Source organism: Galleria mellonella, unplaced genomic scaffold, assembly GCF_026898425.1.
Source record: "Galleria mellonella isolate WM207_F2 unplaced genomic scaffold, CSIRO_AGI_GalMel_v1 utg83, whole genome shotgun sequence".
In the NCBI taxonomy this organism is placed as follows: domain Eukaryota; kingdom Metazoa; phylum Arthropoda; class Insecta; order Lepidoptera; family Pyralidae; genus Galleria; species Galleria mellonella.
This window is the reverse complement of record NW_026442162.1, coordinates 915,088-934,130: the sequence shown is the minus strand read 5'-3', so window position 1 is coordinate 934,130 and position 19,043 is coordinate 915,088. Positions and strand designations below refer to the sequence as shown.

The following is a 19,043-nucleotide window of genomic DNA, read 5'->3' as shown; positions in this document are numbered from 1 at the left end:
ATACCTATTATCAAGGATTATATTGTTATTTTATTATCGTAAATCGATGGTACCCCTATTTGATTAAATTATGATATGCAAAAAGTGTAACTGACTTCAACCATAATATAATTAATAGGGAAATTGAAAAGTAAATTCTAATGTAGAAAAGATGCAAATGATAAAGAAGAAAATGAATTTTAACATTCAGAATTGATGAAGATAAAATGTATGCATTTACAGAGACACGACAATAAGAATATTAATATATGTAATCGATATATTTAATAAATAAGAAAAGCGGTGTTTTAAACTAATATTTTCAACTGCAAAAATTAACTGACAAAAGTTGTTAATTTTTATTGAATATATTATATTAACCATTCAACTTGTGAGTTGAATGTATAGTAGGTATATATTTAGTGTACGACTTCGTCATGGAATCAAGTGTCAGTCAGTCTAGTAAACTGGTGGTCTACCATAAAATGAAATTCCGAAATTTCGGGCTTAATTTCGTGTTTTTGTTCGTATCAAAATCGACCCAGTAAATGGAGCTTAACATTTCGTTCATCATAAATCCTATTCTAATAGTCCAAAGGAATGATATTTTAACCTTTTTAATAATTTTAAACAGCATGTATTATGTAATTTTAACATCAAATTTCTGTTTCGTTCGTCCCGAAATTTCGGAAAATACTTCATGGTAGGCCCTCTGATCCTTTTAATCGTCATCATCAACCGATTAGCCTTATCGGGGTGAACGCCACAAAAAAAGAAAAAAAAAAAAAAAAAAAAAAAAACCGATTAGCCATACCATCAGCCAACTGTCATTGTCAAAAAATGTCTGTCATGTCAAGATTGTTGATATTTTGATTCGCACGTACAAAGCACTTATTTTACAAAAGAAAATTACCCACTTGAAAGATTTAAAAAAGATATAAATGTGTGGTTAATAATTATAAATTATGCTAAATCATGGACGCGATGTTTGATATATGTTATTTATCGTCCGATAGTAACAACTTCGAGCCTGACGATATCCCAAAAACAAAGGATAACGTATGGATACTTGGGAAAAAGTATAGTCCAATACAAGGTATGTACCCAATTGAAAATCTATTCAATATTATTAAAAATATAAGAGGTATGTAAGGGAGCTAAATATCAGTCCTTCCAGTCCAATAAAAAATATTTACATTCGTTACACGACAACGATGACGGCATGTTCCATGTGGTATTTTTTTTTTAATAACTAATTATTTATTATTCGGATAGCATATTATAAGTGGCTTTATTAGCACCCGTATTTTTATAATAAAACTTAATCTGTAAAATCTGTTTTTATGGATCTCTGCATATTTCATTGAATCGTAGGTATGTTTCTTATTTGCTCATAGATTTGCAAGAAACAATGTTAAATTCATTCTTTAAATCATATTACACTTTTAAGTATATAAATATGTAATTATTTATAATACATATTTTAAAATGAGTGATGTAATAAGTATTGGTATCTGGTTGTCACAAATATACTTTGCTACTCATTATTAAGTCTGTAAGTATTAAGATACAAGATATCCTAAAACTATAAATATATAGATATATAAATATAAAGATATAAAGTGCCTCATGAACTTCAGAAAGTATAAACAAAACAACAAAAATATTAATATGTAATAAACTTGTTTATTTATAGGAAAATAATATGTGAAATTTCTTATATTCCATTGTTTGGAATTGTCAGAAGTCCAATATTTTTTTAGGGTTTGGAGTTTAGGAGTCGACAAAGTACTTATTCTGTATTTGTATCTCATTAACTAGTTTAATTATATAAATCATAAAAATTATAAACATTTTAAATCATTTATAAATTAATACATTTCATACTACCTAGCCAATAGTAAACCAATTAATTTAACCAATTAGTTAATTCCCATTTATTAGAAACCATTAATAACCCAAGCTAATAAAAGTAAAAGTAACTAGTTACTGAATGTATAAAATGTTTATTAAATTTGATTACATATATGAAATTAATAACATGAAGCATATAGCAACTATTATTTGGTATTTAGGGTATGCAAGGCATCTGACACAGCCAATAGAACTTACATCAACAGAAATGGGAGACATATTTTTAAAATTTGATAGATCTAATGAATCATATGCCCACTTTTGAATAACAATGAAACTATTTTTCCATGACTGTACTCGTGAACCTTTAACCGTTAGTGTGTGATTCATCAATGAATGCACCATGGCCCAAATCAGGATGCGGTTCTTTAAATTGTATGCATTTTTTTTATAAATAAGAACATTTCTATTTGTTTCACAGGTTATTATCTTTTACATAAATATTTTCTAATGATTTTGCTATATCAAAGAATTATCATATGTATAAACACTAAAATGAGTGTATTTATTATTTCAGAATTAGACCGTATAAGACGTGATATCACTTCTGTTATTTGGTGTACTTATAGAAAAGGGTTCATTCCTATTGGAGATGAGGGTCTCACCTCAGACAAAGGTTGGGGGTGCATGCTGCGCTGTGGCCAGATGGTTCTTGGTGTTGCTCTTGTTAGAATACACTTAGCCACAGATTGGATATGGACCCCAGAAACAAGGTAAACATAATTTATTTAATATTATTAAAATAATATTATGCGTTCAATGTTCCACCAAGTGCTATTAACAGAGTTATGAATTTCTTTAAATTTGAAATTCTCAAATTTTTATATTAATATTTATTATAGTTATTATTTTCATAGAATAGAATAAATAATATAAATGTTTGCCCATTACTCAAATACAAATTTGTTTCTGTCAGAAATAACAAAACTCTTGGTGTCTTTGTTTCATCTCATACATGTTTTATCACATTGCACAAATGCAAATGGTGCTTGTCTAGAATAATTGGAGTGTTTAGGGATGTATTGGGATATAAATGTATTATAGGAATAGTAATTTCCTATATTAAATCACAAAATGTTTACCACAATTCCTTGTATTTCATACTGCAGCAAAAATAATTCAAATCACTTATATCAACAGAATGTACAACTTTATAACCTTTTAACACTTATTTTTCAGAGATCCAACATATTTAAAGATAATACAGAGATTTGAAGAGAGAAAGCAGGCACCATATTCTATTCATCAAGTGGCATTGATGGGCGCATCTGAGGGCAAGGAAGTAGGACAATGGTTCGGGCCCAATACTGTAGCACAAGTTTTAAGGTATAATATGGGCCTATTGTAATTAATAACATACAGATGCCTCCAAAATGGTAATAAGCTCATGTAATATCTGTATACAAATTTTATTTCAGAAAATTGGCTGTTTACGACAATTGGAGTTCATTAGTAATACATGTAGCATTGGATAATACTGTTGTTAAGGAAGATATTTGTAAGTTTTGTTTACATTTCTACAACTCTTATTATCTAAATGGTTCTTTTTAAGTTGATAATTGTCATTAAACAAATTTAATATCCTATTTAGAACATGAGTTAAATATTTGAAATTATAGACATTGTAAATAAAGAGATACTACAAGTAAATTTTATACTTTCGTGTTGTTTACACATTACATTTATTATATATATATATATTTGAAACTTTAATAATTAATGGTCGAACTCAGATTAACCAGTACGCATATTTTAAATTCATGATTGGTGCTAATTTTTTTTATTATTTAATGCAACGCCTAATACCTGATTTTTATTGCCAATATTTTAAAATAACCTGCAAACTCTAGGTCGTGGTTATTTTCTGGTGATTTCGTCATGATGGGCTAACTGATCTGACTAGAGAGAAAGTGATTAGTAGTAATGGAATCTAAAAACTCCATTGCTAGCAATATACCTTATGAGATCGACTTCTCCATGGTTCCCCTGGAAATCATCGTGATAAATTATTGTTGAATTAGTCACAAAGGACCAACTGACCTGCTTTCGTCCTCACCTATTGACTGTCACAGGTGTATGCTGATAGTGCAGGCAGGGTTACCATTCCATTTTCATCCATAAAAACTGGTCAGACTGGTGAAAGAGATTGTTAGTAATGGAGTTACCAGCCCCATTACTGGCAATATATCTCAACAAGTCAACCTCCATGCAGTTTCCCTTGGAAAACATTGTGGTTAATTCTTTGTTGAATTCATCAGGATGGATTAACTGACTTACTTTCATACTCACCTATTATCTCACTACTGCTATTTTAATATAGCAGTATATAATCATTCCATCGTAGATTAAAAAAAAAACTGAACTTTATTATCTCTTATCACCCACTGATACCATGGTTACCATTCCATTTTCAGTGAATAAATATTTTAAATTTGTGTTTCATAAAAAAACGACGTCAACTGTACTAAAACCAGTCATTTTGATTTAAAAACTAAATCGATTTTAATCAAATTTCTATGGGAATCTAAGTATATCCTTTCAGATAAAAACTGAACTTTCTAAATCAAGTGACGGAGTTATGAGGTAATAAACATAATAAAAAATACAAATTGAGAACGTTCTTTTTTGAAGTTAGGTAAAAAAAGCTTAGGATCCCATATATGGTACACAAAGCAACATAATATCTACCAGTGTCAAATAGTATATATATTTTATGTGTTATTCCAGTACAGCAATGTGTCATCAACAATGACAGAGGTGATACATCATCGGCAGCTGATAACTTAGTTGTATCTGATTGGATGCCATTGTTGTTGATAGTGCCTCTCAGGCTCGGCCTCAGTGAAATTAATCCAGTATATATAGAAGGATTGAAGGTAAACATTATTACATTTGCAAATCTGTAAAGCTCACCAAAAAATATGTATATATTAATAAATTAACGGTAGGGAAAAAAATAAAATTATAATGTAAAAATTTGACGTTCATAAGCCAAAAATATGAATATATATTTGAATTTGAATTAAATTAGTAGTACATAGATACAGTTTGTTACAAATTTTGTATAAAAAGTGCTCTGGTCGTCAACTAAATGTTACTAATAGAAGAAATTACATGCAAAGTTATCATTAAAAATTTTGCATTTACTTTATCATAATCGTCTTCCTACGCTTATTCCAATTATTATTTGGGGTTGGCGTCAAAAGATTTTTATCCATATTACAAAAAGATTTTGCTTGTAGTTTTACGACCGGCTGCCTGTCTCTGACATCAACCCTCTTTGGGAATAACTTTTTAATTTGCATTTACTTCATAATAATAAATATTATTATTTAAGTAAACTTAATTTTTAAACTTAATAATAAGCATTTTTGAATTGTATTTTATTTTAAATTAACACCCAGTTCGGAATGCAATTTTAACTGAGAAGAACGGGCAAGAAACACAGCTGTTGCTTATTTTCAAATAAAAGTTAAGATTACAATAAAAAAATTATGAATGGATAAAATTACTATCACAACTTTGTATTAATAAAAGAAACTACCAAGCTACAATCAAACGTAGTATTCTTGAACAGATCAGTCCATATGTCGCTTCTGAAGTGATGTCCATTCAAGAGCGCTTATAATTAAGAGTACTTACTTAAATAGAAAATATCTTTTATTAATTATTTTATGTTATTTATATCATGTATCTCTTCCGTTCCCGTTGGTGTCGTAAGAGGCGACTAAGGGAATTTAATGTTTGAGGGATAGGTAGCAGCGTCCCTCTTAAAACATCACCAAAGACTAACTACGATTGCCAACCCGCCCGTTAGCATTGAACAGTTTTTTTACCATTGAAAAGATCCCTCGATTTATCGCAATCTCACCTGACAGAAAGCGATAATATCGCCACATTTGCCTTAAATTGGTGCAGATTATATTTATATATTTAAAAAATTAACGGCTGATGTAATAATAATAATAAATGTAATTTACAGATCTGCTTTCAATCTGCCCAGTCGATTGGCGTTATAGGAGGAAAACCGAATCAGGCATTGTATTTGATAGGCTGTGCTGGAGACGAAGTAATATATCTAGATCCGCACACTACACAGAGATCGGGATTAATTGAAGTAAGATCTGTACAATTTTTAAATTGATTTATACATAATTATTGAAAAAAAAAATATATATAAAAATTAAAACAATCACAATTTTGCGATTTAATTAAACTAATTAAATTTACAGAACAAGGAAACTGATGAACAAAAAGAAATGGATTGTTCATATCATTGTAAATACGCCTCTCGGATACCTATGCTTGAGATGGACCCTTCTGTTGCGGTAGTAAGTATTAACATTTTGTCAGAAATTATTATAATAAACATTCACATAATTTATATTAAGTAAGTAAGACAGTAAGATGAGATCTCGAAATAAATTCCAATACAAACATGTCTGGCTAGTGTTGTATTAGCACACTTATATCCTTATCTCCTACTTCTATGACGTTAAGCTTGATCCCTCAAAAAAGTTGTATATCTATGACGTGTGTAAGTTTGATCCATCCAGGGTCAAAAAGGTCAAAAAATATGCTCAAAAAATATGATTGCTTGGGTACGTCGATCTATGTGTATTTATTCTAAGAAAGATGGATTAGAACCTAATTACCTATAAAGAAAAAAATATGATACATTTTCAGTGTTTCCTGTGCCGAACGAAGAGTGACTTTGAGGAATTGTGCAATACAATAGAAAAGAAATTAATGTGCGAGAGCCAACCTTTATTTGAAATATGCGAGAAGAGACCGTCGCATTGGGGCCCGTTGTCCACAGATATTGATCTTCAGAATACGTCGCTGTTCACTGGTAAATAATTACCTAATTACCTATTACATATTTTATACAATTTACATTTACTAGTTTAAACTGGCGACTGCAGACTGATATACTTTATCAGTGTATCAAATTTCATTAAAATCCATTCGCTTTAAGCGCAGACAAACATCTATATGTATTGGAATGTACATAGTAGATAATAAGCCATAAGATTACGTATGTTATTTAGATTCGACAGTAAACAAAAATATCTACTAGAACGAAAGAGCGAAGTCGTAGGCAGCAATTAGTGTTTATATAAGATAATATTATTGTACATTCCTTTTTCAGAATTCGAAGACGTCGACAGACAATTCGATGATTCAGACGATGAATTTGAAATACTATGAAATTTTCAAATCAAATTCTATTATACATTTATGTTAGGTACATAATAATGGTTATAACGAACTCATCATAAACCTATTTTATATAGATATAACGTAATAAAAAAAAAGCGTAGACTTTCGTGATATTTAATGAATTACACAACTGTAATTGCTGATTGTAATTGTCTAGAACAGTACTAGTTAATTACAACAGTACTTAGTTTTCTTTTTATGCAATATATAAAGACAAACAAGCTAATGGACTTTTATAATTAGTTGGGCGTAAATATATGCATAAAATCACAAAGGATCATTACATATAAATACGAATTATTTCTAAAGAATATATCTAGATACAAATTTTTCTTTGCAATTTAAAAGTTTTGTCAGGGTCTTTTATTTATATATCTATCTTAAACTGACTCTGTCTCGGACCATATTACTGACTTGTACGACAAAATATCTAGCGCTTATTTTATTTGTCCCATGTAATTATTTCTAGCTGTTATTATTTCTTACTCTTCCCTTTCGTCCCAAATTATTCTTTATGAGGTCATGTCGTATATAGTTTTTCAGAGTGAAGATCGCAGTTACACTATTTTCTGTCACGACAATTTTACTTAGATTTTTCACGACTGCCCGAAATTAAGTTTTGTTTTCATGGTTAATGTATAAACATTATATATGATTGTTAATTTGTCCTTCTATATTAGTTAAATGGTATCCATGGATTGGTCGTGACAGTTCATAGTGTTCAAGAACACTTACAATTTTGTAAATTATCTATAAGTGTTCGATATCTATAAGCATGGCTGTCGTAATACGCTTTTTTATAAAGTAATTCTAGGTAATCATTTATCTTGTGTTTAGAAATTTGTGTTCTGTAACTGTAATACAGAATAAGTATATGGTAACACTTTCTAATTTTAAACGTATACATACATGATGTTGCTAGAAATGAGCATATTTTTTTTTATTTTTTGGATTTAGTTCTAGTATGCGAAAATGGAAAATGTCGAATAGACTAGAATAGAATAAGCACTTATTTACATTATTATCTATAGTTTGCAGTGCCTTTAATAGTTACTCGTGCTTTTCGTTCTACAATCCTAGAATAAACAAAATTATGCTGCATTGACATTCCTATAATGATGTGCTTACGAAATTACTCATTGTATGGTACAGTTTATTGGAAGTTTGTATGTTGGGAAATAATATTGGACTCATATTAATATAATTTTACATATAAATGTACATTACTAACTTTATTATGAATTGATTTGTTATTATCTAGTCATAGAGTAGTTAGGTACAAAATTTACAATATATTGTGTGTCTTATAACCTTGACCTGATTTAATTGATACAGCCCAGATATAACCGTTACATCTATCTTCACGCCAGGTGCCTTACAGGAGTAGGCAAAGAAAATTGGAAGTCTCTATTATATATGTACATCTCTTGCATTATCCACTGTCGTAACTAATCTCAGGCATGTACACACATTCTCAAAAGTCCTTATTTAAATAGTAAATATGGTCTGCTTGCGTTACAACATATTGACAGATAGTAAGTTACGCTGAAGTGACGGTAACACATAAAAATTATAAAACATTAAATAATATTAATTTTTCATACATTTTTCATACATTTATCCCATTTAAAAAGGTAAAGTGGTGTCCCTCCCTATAAACTATATGGTGACATTTTGTTTTCATGTGAATGATGTTTAATCAATAACATATTTGAATTATTCCCAACTTATTTATTACAATTTATTCCCAAAATTATAGTTATTGGCAGTGCAATATGGCAGCTTTTATTGATATTATAGAATGACCTATTATTATATTAATTACGTGTTAGTCAAGTAAATTGCAAATAACATTACGTCATAGTCGTAGAATACTGACGGATCTGACGAAGATTACATATAAAGATCCGTCAGTATTCTACAACTATGACGATTACCTACCTAATCTAATAAGTATATGGAACCGTTGTAGACAGTAATATGAAACTAGTAGTTCCATATTTTTGTCCTACCAACAGCTCAATGACTCGAAGTGGATATTGCCCTTTGCCACAATACGACAATTTATATAAGTTATATTGGACCATTTGACATTCTGGATTTGTAACGCTATGGGATTGTAAATAGAGAATTGGCTAAGAAAGTAGATATTGTTTAAATTGACACCAGTCTCGCTTCGTCTCTACAGCTAACTACAATGAATTAATAATAATTCCATTTATAACTGTTTTTGGTGATATGGTCACGTGTTATTGTAGACCATAATTCCACCTTGTCACAGTTATATTACGGACGTTATCAATGATATTTTTAAATAATTTGACATGAATTAATAATGGTAGAAATGTATTTTAAATTTCACGTGACCTATATTACCGAATCTATAGATAGTGTAGATAGGTATAGATTAACCATTGGAAAATTGTTTTATTTACTTTAAAAAATGTATATATTTATGTTTTGTTAAGCCAAAATTTGACTTGATACTTCTCTATTTTGTTCGTCGTATTATATGCCATTAGATTAGATTAATTTAATATATTAATAGGTTTCGTAAATGTTTTGGGATACTTGTGTTTAGTGTCTATATCTAATTCAAGTTTCATTATTAATGCAGTTTCATTGCAGCTGCCAAAGACTCAAATATTTTTTTATAAATAAAAATACCTGAAAAATTATATTTGTGTTATTTTTCATTTCTACCTTTTCTTTGGTTTTATCTCTAAAACCTTTAGTAGGTATGTATAAGGATGATGATGATTAAATTGTGCTACGTCAATAATATTTGTATTCTAAATCATACTGTTTGTCAGTAATATGTAAAATACCGATAGGTAAATCATAGGAAACCTATAGTTTATTTTGCATGTAAAAGCAGAAATCTTTGTGTAAAATACTAATTTTGATAGACTGTCAAATACAAATTTTATCTTTTTAGTTATTTCTGTTGTGTTATTTGAACAGAGAGTGTGATCACATCTGAGGGCCTACTATTTTCCGAAATTTCGACTAGAAATTTGATGTTAAAATTACATAATACATGTTTACAATTATTAAAAATATTAAAATATCGTTCAATTAGGATAGGATTGATGATGAAACGTTAAGTATTTAGGTATGAACAAAAACACGAAATACATCTTTCATTTCAGTCACAAACACGTCTATTACTTCAATTGCGGGTTGAATGTGTACCTACATCTTTGCAAGTCACAAACACGGCATTCTACCTACCCTACGCAAATGAATCTGAGACTTGTTCTTCGAAAATGTTATTACACAAACGCTTTCATAAAGACGTTCCCCACTAAATAAATGTTTATCGATGTCATTAGAATTTAGTGATCGTCTTATCTAATCGAGTGTCATCTCAGTGGTCTCATTGAGATAAATACTAGTATTGGATAAGCATGTTCAGTGTTCGAAAATACTTTCGAGGGTGTTTTACCCACGGCATAAATGGAGAACCTGGAACACGTTCGCGAAAGCCGGACATTTTCCCTATGGTCGGAAATGAATACGCACAGCAGTAAATGTTATGTAAACTGTTTCAAAGGAATATGAAATGAAACAAAAAAATCAGTAATAAATTGAATATTACACATTACATTTATTTATGTACTTTTTCTTTGGTAGAACAAATAATTATAACATGAAGCATTAAGAATTATGTTAACACGCAATCAGGACATTTAGGTACATATTACGTGTGTTATCATATTACACAGAGACATCAGGGTCGCCAATATAATACCTATTTGTATGAGAATTCTAAAGTTGTAACAATATACGAGTACAGGGGCAAATTTTCTCGATGTTTGCTTCACATTGAGCATTTGGATATGTTGCGATTTCTATACCTCTACCGACTACGTGAGATACCAAGCCCTAGTTTTGAAACGGTAACGAGATAGCATAATGGTTTACAGCCATAGACAGCTAATGGAAAGAATTTACAAGATTAAAAAGTACGATAGATAGATATATACCTTTAAGAACTAAAGATTGAAATTAAATGACACATATAATTTAGATGTCTAAGTATTCGAAATAAAAACAATATAAAGTATGTATAATAAAGATTTTACAATACAATATAAAAACTCTAAACCGCTGTTAATAAAATAGGTAGTCTGATAGCAGGTAGATTCCAATTGAAACCATTAGGGCTCTTTCATATGAGTGCTAAAAAACGTGGTGTTTCAAAACACATAATATTGCACAGCGTCATATACAAAAGCCCTTGAGATGTTTTTGTTGTTTTTAAAGAATAATCAAACAATTATTACATCGTTCAAGTTCACCAAAATTATATTTACTTATAAAGCTATTTTATGATATTTAAAAATTGACTAACAATTTATTATGGCATTTAACATAGCATAACACTATGCTGTAATAATAATATTAAGGACGCTCATTAATTAAACAAATTAGGGACATTACGTAATAAAGGTACTTAAAAAAAGGTTTTTCTGTTGCAATAAAATAAAGACTAATACCTAGTCTAATTAGCCATAAATTTGGCACCATAAAATTACAAACTGAATTTATTAAAAAAATGTTTTTGGCTATTTATAATATTTCGGCTTAGCTTCCTACAATAGAAGTAACTGTTGACTCCTTATTAAAAAAATATTTTCGTAAATTAGTATTTACACAGAGTGCAGAATTTTTCGAAATTACAAATGTTTGTACCTACATTGCAAAATCTAAAGTAAGACAAATAGAAATAAATTACAGGATTTACTTTCATCTAAACTAAGTTTTGAGTTTGGAATTAAATATGGTTTATAAGGTCAAAATATTACACCTTAGTAGATATGTAAGTAATCAACGTTCACTCTACAGTTAACACTGAAGTCGGCTTCAGAAAAAGTAACAATATATTTGTAAGTTTATTGAGTATATTACCTTGATTAGAGTAATTAATAAAGGAGACATGACTTAAAAATTTGCCAAAGTAAAAAATCATACATCGAATCGATTAATAACAATTTGTTTCAATAATACGTAAAACTTGTAGGTACACAATTATAAATGGCGAAAAATATAAAATAAAGGTACAATAAAATATTGCACAAATAGACTAGTTAACAGATAATAAGTGCAATTCTGCTAATCATATAAAAAATATAAAACCATATTTAGCTAAAGAAAACAAATGCTCAAAAATAACTGTAGGTACATACAACATGCTATGAGCCCTTTTCTCGTTCTAGGGACCAGCACAGTAAATGCACCAAATAATTACTACGATTTCTTTTTAATTTAATATCAGATTTACATTTACAATGGCCTCTTGTCTTCTTTCGACAACTTGTCATTCATGTCACTCACACAATTTTTCTTTACTAACGTACTTATTAGAGAAACTATTGAGGCAAGATTAACTAGTAATATAACATGTACGTAGTTTGTGTAATACATAATTATAACAAATTGTATTTTGGCGATATATCTCCCATCGACATTTAATTACTCAGTATAGAATATATTCTATAACAAAACAAAATTAATGTAAATACTTAGCATTTTTCTATACAGCATTAAAATACAACATTTATGAAATATCTGTGTCCACATCACAACCATACATAAATTCAAATTTTTCGATTTCAAAAAATATTTTTTTTTATACAATTTAACATTCAAAAATATTACTCTTGTTAATAGGTTTTTTTATACTGGACGTAACTATTTACATAAAATTCACAATTTTACGATAAATTTTAAAAGGTAAAAGTTTTACATAAGCTATTAGTTTTTATGTACATATACAGGTATATTTATATAAACAACAATGGACAAAAATAGGTACTGTTACGTTTATAAAAAAATTATGTTGATAATATTATGATTTTGATTGTCTGGTGCAGACGTCAAGTCATATTTGGATCATTTAAAAATGATTGTGACTTGTTCGTGTTTCGAAGTGCTCGTAAAGCCGTCTTTCGATAAGCCACAGTAGAGACCTTCGTGGACAACGAAGTTGGCCTAGAAAATTGACAACAAACGTGTGTGGTTCACGAGAAACGAACGATTGCTGTTTATCTATGCATAATGTATCATATATGTTATATGGTCTATAGGATATTTTATTCATACACTCCCATGCAAAAAATAGATACTTTTGTAATAAGATAAAACAACTGTTAGATGACTAATAGAGTTGAAAGTAACATGCAGCAAAAACTATATTGAATAATTGAGGTGTGCTCGAAATTGCATGGCTTGAACCAGTATGTTTCAGAAGTTTTTATGACAAATCGTTTACTGTGCAAGCTATTACCAACATATACCAACCTCTGTACGAAATATACAATATTTACCTAGTTTTAAAACAAAAGTTAAGGACTTTTATGTGGGCAACTTGTCATATGTTTAATTTGTTTGATTAGTATACTCATATTCTTATTATTTTTTTAACAACATACTTATGTGTTTGAATTTGTATGTATACATATGTAGATTTATTATGTATCAGTAAGTTAAAATGTATATTTATATATTCACATTATTAAATGTATTAATTCTCTATATGTATTTAAAAAAATATCAAAGTTTCGTGCCTTCGGCCGAAATGTTCATAATTACTCTTTTCCATCCAAAGGTTGACTGGAAGAAATCACTCTCAGCGATAAGGCTTCATTGTTTTCTTAGTGTAATCTTTTCTGAGTTAAAGTCTGAGTTAAAAGTTTACTAATGTAATCTTTTGACAACAACAAACAATAAATAGTATCTATCTATATTCAATAATTTGTAGGCCCTTAATTTGTAATAAACTAACTTCTTTTTTCTTTAAAAGCAGTGCAGCTTTATTCAACAGAATATTTATTTTAATAAATTGTAAGTTCCCATACATTAAAACAAAAGGATAGAACGAGTGATTTGTTGACCCTAAGTTCCCCACTTTTTTTGCAAAGGAGTATAATTTGTTGTTCCTACAATAAAGGACTACTGAAAACAATCTAGATCCCGATATCAAACTACTACAACAAGATAGAGCACAACAAGTACATATGTAGTTTATTTTTGAAAGATCACATCAACCAGTATGCATAAGTACTACATTTGAACTATCGAAGTCGGTATTTAAAAATATAACAATATGAGCTGACAAACATGGATGGACGCTTGAAATTTATATACAAATATCTATAGTATGGAACACTAACTTGTCACAAAAACTAATAATAAAATGGAAATTATCATCAATGCACAATAAGTAACGATTAGTATTTGATACATCACAATCGCGAAAATAAATTATCAAAATCCGATAGCGAAAACTAAATCCTTCTATGGCAGATAATGTAGGAACTAATTTCTCTTATTGGTAACATTAAAATTTGGATCAGCTGCACATAATAGGATATTGTCACATCTCTTATTAAAATACATGAAAGATTAAATTCTACATTACTGTGTATCATGCATGTTTAACAATTGTTTTTGCTCCATACCAGTCTTTACAAAAATCTATGATAGGTTATAGTGGCTTCTGTATTACTTACAATATGTTTTTGTTTACATGTTAAGTCTGCAATATCAGTTTTTGTCATTTATTGTTGTTGTTGTTGTTATATTTGTCATAAAAAACATTGTTTCAACCCTACTTATCTATAAAATCTATCCTATCTCCAAAGTTGGATCTAAAACACACATTTATAAAATTTTATTAAATCCAATAGAATGGTTTCAGAGATTATTGTAAATGAGCATTGTGACACAGAATTTTTATATATTTAGATTACACACACACACACACATACAGACATATATTTATATAGTTAATGTGAACATATACTCTACATATGTATATTTGTTGTAAATGCAGAGTTAAGCACTAGACAATATCCCATTATAAGTACAGCCAGAATTATACTATTTGTTGTCATGTAAAATTTAGAACATGGTACACTCATTTACCTGCACAGACTTTACTATTACATAATTTGTATTGCAAATATGGTAAAAAATATAAATTTTAGTATCATTGTTTGAAGACAGTCAAAGACACTTCAAGGTTAGGTTGTAAACTTTCCATGACACATCCATGGTAAGGCAATGGACACTCCAATATATACCAGTATCAGGTTAATAAGTATTTTTCAAAGAGTGATAGTACTTTAAATATCACTTTGAAAAATTACTGGATCACAGAAGCTGTAGTAATCTGGTTATGCAAGAAATTTATAACCAAAACTGTTATGTTGTCAACTGATCCTCTATAATAAGCTTGAAGTGTTAAACTTTTAGCACCATAATCTGGTTCATCCAATCGTTCCTTTATGAATTTAACTGCTTCTTCATTTGAGAATGTATCCCATAGACCATCTGAAGCAAGCACTAAAAACATTGGCTTATGGTCATCTAAATTAAAAGTGAGAATGTCAGGATCTGCAATAACAAATTTTTTGTCCTTTAGAGGATAGTCTCCCATCGCACGAGATGTTGCCAGGATACCTGCCACTCTCCAGACACCATTAAAAGCAATATACCCTCCAGCCGCTTCAATCCTTTTCTGTTCACGGACCTACAAATGAATAAAGAAGATTTTAGTATTCTTTCTATTATCCACTACATTTAAAAATTATATTATTGATAAGATTGCGAATTTTTGTATAATTTCAAAATGTCATGTATATGTTAATAATACAACCTGTATAAACACTGCATGTATAAAATACATTATATACTTATATATGATGTAAATGCATTATAATATTCCAAAAAACAAGTACAAAAATAAATTAATTTCTGCCATGAACTGACAATGACTCAAAATTCATGGCATGAAATTGAACTTAATTTTGAAGCATGAATGTTACATGAATCTAACTTAAAAAAATATTTAATTTTTTAATACAACATTATATTGAAGTTTATTATTTACACATACATGGCAGTTTTATTAATATTTAAAATATTAATAAAACTGCCATATACCTACATTATATATATTATTGTTTTAAATATTTAAGACAATAATATATTTAATGTAGGTATCAACCTACATTTTATGTTAAGAAAAATATCATTTTCCTTAACACTATTTACTACTTGTGGAATATATAAACCTTAGGACACTGAAAAAATTAAATAAAAATAAGTATTTATATCAAATTACCTGTTGTGGTTTATGGTCAAAAGAGACAGGAATGGCATTGCCGCGCGAATCACACATCACACCTCTAGAATCACCGACATTTGCAACAATCAGATGATTACCTTCCATTATAGCAATTAGAGCAGTTGTACCAGCAACATTCATTGAACGCTTTGCAGCTTCTACAAGCAATCTATCAGCTGCAAGTACCTCATCTGTTAGAAGCTTACCAAAATTTATTTTACCTTTATCTAAGTAGCTTGATAAAGGTATAGCAACATTTTTTACAGGTTTAGCGGTTGGTCTCACTTCTCTTGTGATCGGCCTGGCCTTAGAAAGTTGAGCTAATAGTTCAGGATCTGTTATTTCTTTTTTAGATGTATCATCGGCTGTACTTACAGACTTTTTAAAGCTAGTTTTTCTTTCAACATTCACATTACTCTCTTCCTTTGGCTCCTCTGGACTTTCTTTTACTGGTGTACTGATTGTTTTGCCATCTTTAAATGCATTTAATTCTATAATTTTATTAAAAAGATTTTGAATTAAGTGATCTTTAGCATAATTGGCGGCGAACTCTCCACCGTGTCCATCAAATATTGCAAATAATGAAATTCCTGTACTGTTGATATTTTCATTGATGATAAATCTATCTTCCATGTGCATTCTTCTACCTTTGATTGCATAAGCAGCGCTTAACGTGCCCTTTAACTCCCAGCTTTGCTTATCGGCCTCAGAACCTTCCATGAACTTCATACGTTGAACTGCACTTATAGGGCTCATGGCCTGAGATAATCTGCTGAGAATCGTGCGACTCCATAGCTCAATTGTTTGTAAATACATGAAAAATATTATAAGACCAAGTGTGAAAACGACAACGTCCGATCGTAGTAAATAAAGTCTGACCATTTTCCATAAATAGCTCACAGGAGTATCAAACGGAACACTGCTCGTAAAACGTGACAAGATCTTCATGAAAGACAAATACGTCTGATGCAAAACTCTATCCTCCAACTCGTCTTCCATGTCCTTAATTAGAAAATACAATAAGCAATAAAAGTATTCGTGATAATTTTAGACAAATAAAGAAAGAACGCTTAGAAATAAAACCACTTAATAAACATTCACGATTCAATTTTTTTTTTTAGTACGTTTGTTCCGTTTGGAACAGGCTAAGGTCGGAGACCATGCTGCCTAGTCTTCAAAAAGATAATTTGTCTGGAATTTTATTTTTCTAATGTCGCTTCAATTATTGTCATAATCTTCAATATTTCATTTGTCAAATCCGGTAAGTACATTTTCATAAATATCTTTTCTTGAGTTTTCTTAAACCAGTGGATTTATCAAATTAAAAATAAATAATTATAAAAAATCATTGTCTTGCAATTCAATAAAAGTATTCTTATAGCTCCTTGAATGTTGTAGTAATATAAGTGAAAATAGCTTTGAAACAAGAAGGAAATCTTAAGAGAAGCGGGATTGAGTGCGGGATATTTTCGGGTTTTTTGAAGATAATCCTAAGTTCGTCAAACATAATGTGTCTTTGAATGACAAATTCAGAGCAATCAAAAAAAAAGGTGATGTAGAGATTGGGCTGTATTTGAGTTACACCATGTGCATGATGGGGAAGCGATCATGCCCATTCGGTGCAGGTGTTCGTTGAAATGTCCGTGGCCGATTCGTAATCTACAAATATTGGTGTAAAATTTTCTGTTTGTGTCCTTTCCTTTGCAGAACCACGGTTTTCCAATACGCCAATTAATTTTGCGGTACCATTTGCCTTTAGTCTGTAATATTTGAGTCCAATGCTCCTCCCATTTAGTTGTAACGATTTTATGTATTCCAATACTACAATCTGAGTAACAAAGGGGTTAATCTTGAACACGAGCAGCACTTGAATTAATAATTTTAGCCAAAGTGTCTACTTGTTCATTCCCAAACACTCCAATATGTGAAGGGGTCCAGATGAAGATAATATCTTTTCCATATATAGTACAGAGATGATAATATTTATTACGAATTTCTTGAATTAAGTAGTTTGATGATGAAATGAATGTGTTATTTTTTAATGCCATAAGAACACTCATACTATCTGTAATTATAATCCATTTCGAATATAGTACCTGTTTTTCTATGTATTCTAATGCTAAAAATATAGCTTTTGCTTCTGCTGTGTAAATACTAGCCAAAGTTGAAATTTTATAACCGTGACCAAATCTATTTGACAAATCGTAAAAAGCCACTGAAGTGCTAAGTGCATTTTTGGAACCATCTGTATATATCTGCCTGTAGTCAATAAATTCTGATAAAGTCTCATACATATCGTGCTTTTCTTTTATGTCTTTACGTATAACAATTTTGATCTTACAGAACTTACTCTCATAAAGGCCATTATAACAAGGAAGTATCTTACTACTATAGATGTTATATTCATCTCGTAAATTCAAATCATTGACAATAGTTTTATTCAAAAACATAGAAATGGGGCAATTTAATAATTTGAGTATGAGTGGGTTATTGGAAACTGAAAAAACTTTGAAGAGAAATTTGAGTTTTAGGTATTCGAAACGAAGAAGGATAGGAGGCAAATTACATTCTACTTGCATTGAGATAATTGGAGAAGTATACATAGCACCTAAAATAAGTCTTAAATTCATATTTTGAATTTTTTCGAGTTTTTCTACTAATTTATGTTCTGAGGCATAACAAAAGAAAGCGTAATCAAAATTACTTCTAACAAGAGATTTGTAAAGTAAAAGGATAATTTTAGGATCAGCTCCCCAGTTACGACCAATTACAGATCTTATTATATTAGTGG

At 29.7% G+C, this 19,043-nt stretch overlaps 2 protein-coding genes across 2 annotated transcripts; one reads left to right on the top strand and one right to left on the bottom strand.

Moving 5' to 3' along the window:
- The first annotated feature begins 817 nt into the window (after positions 1-817).
- LOC113516988 (cysteine protease ATG4B) lies at positions 818-9,794 on the top strand. The gene is made up of 9 exons (XM_026901501.3): positions 818-1,075; positions 2,411-2,606; positions 3,073-3,219; positions 3,312-3,391; positions 4,621-4,769; positions 5,876-6,010; positions 6,126-6,224; positions 6,580-6,745; positions 7,046-9,794. Exons 1-9 carry the CDS (start codon positions 955-957, stop codon positions 7,102-7,104), a joined length of 1,152 nt encoding a protein of 383 aa, XP_026757302.1. The 5' UTR covers positions 818-954; the 3' UTR covers positions 7,105-9,794.
- A 901-nt stretch (positions 9,795-10,695) lies between these two features.
- LOC113517013 (protein phosphatase 1L) lies at positions 10,696-17,373 on the bottom strand. Its single transcript, XM_026901527.3, has 2 exons — positions 16,250-17,373; positions 10,696-15,655 (listed from the first exon to the last, which is right to left on the bottom strand). The coding sequence occupies exons 1-2, from the start codon at positions 17,249-17,251 to the stop codon at positions 15,269-15,271; spliced, it is 1,389 nt and encodes a 462-aa protein (XP_026757328.1). The 5' UTR covers positions 17,252-17,373; the 3' UTR covers positions 10,696-15,268.
- Between the last annotated feature and the right edge of the window lie 1,670 nt (positions 17,374-19,043).

What these genes read in the sequence shown, in the direction of transcription:
- LOC113516988 (XM_026901501.3), top strand. Translation starts at nt 955, where the DNA reads ATGGACGCGATGTTTGATATATGTTATTTATCGTCCGATAGTAACAAC. An exon ending in TATATATAGAAGGATTGAAG is followed by an intron (nt 4,770 to 5,875) that starts GTAAACATTATT and finishes TGTAATTTACAG; the next exon opens with ATCTGCTTTCAATCTGCCCA. An exon ending in AGAGATCGGGATTAATTGAA is followed by an intron (nt 6,011 to 6,125) that starts GTAAGATCTGTA and finishes TTAAATTTACAG; the next exon opens with AACAAGGAAACTGATGAACA.
- LOC113517013 (XM_026901527.3), bottom strand. Translation starts at nt 17,251, where the DNA reads ATGGAAGACGAGTTGGAGGATAGAGTTTTGCATCAGACGTATTTGTCT. An exon ending in TTGACCATAAACCACAACAG is followed by an intron (nt 15,656 to 16,249) that starts GTAATTTGATAT and finishes ATTCATTTGTAG; the next exon opens with GTCCGTGAACAGAAAAGGAT.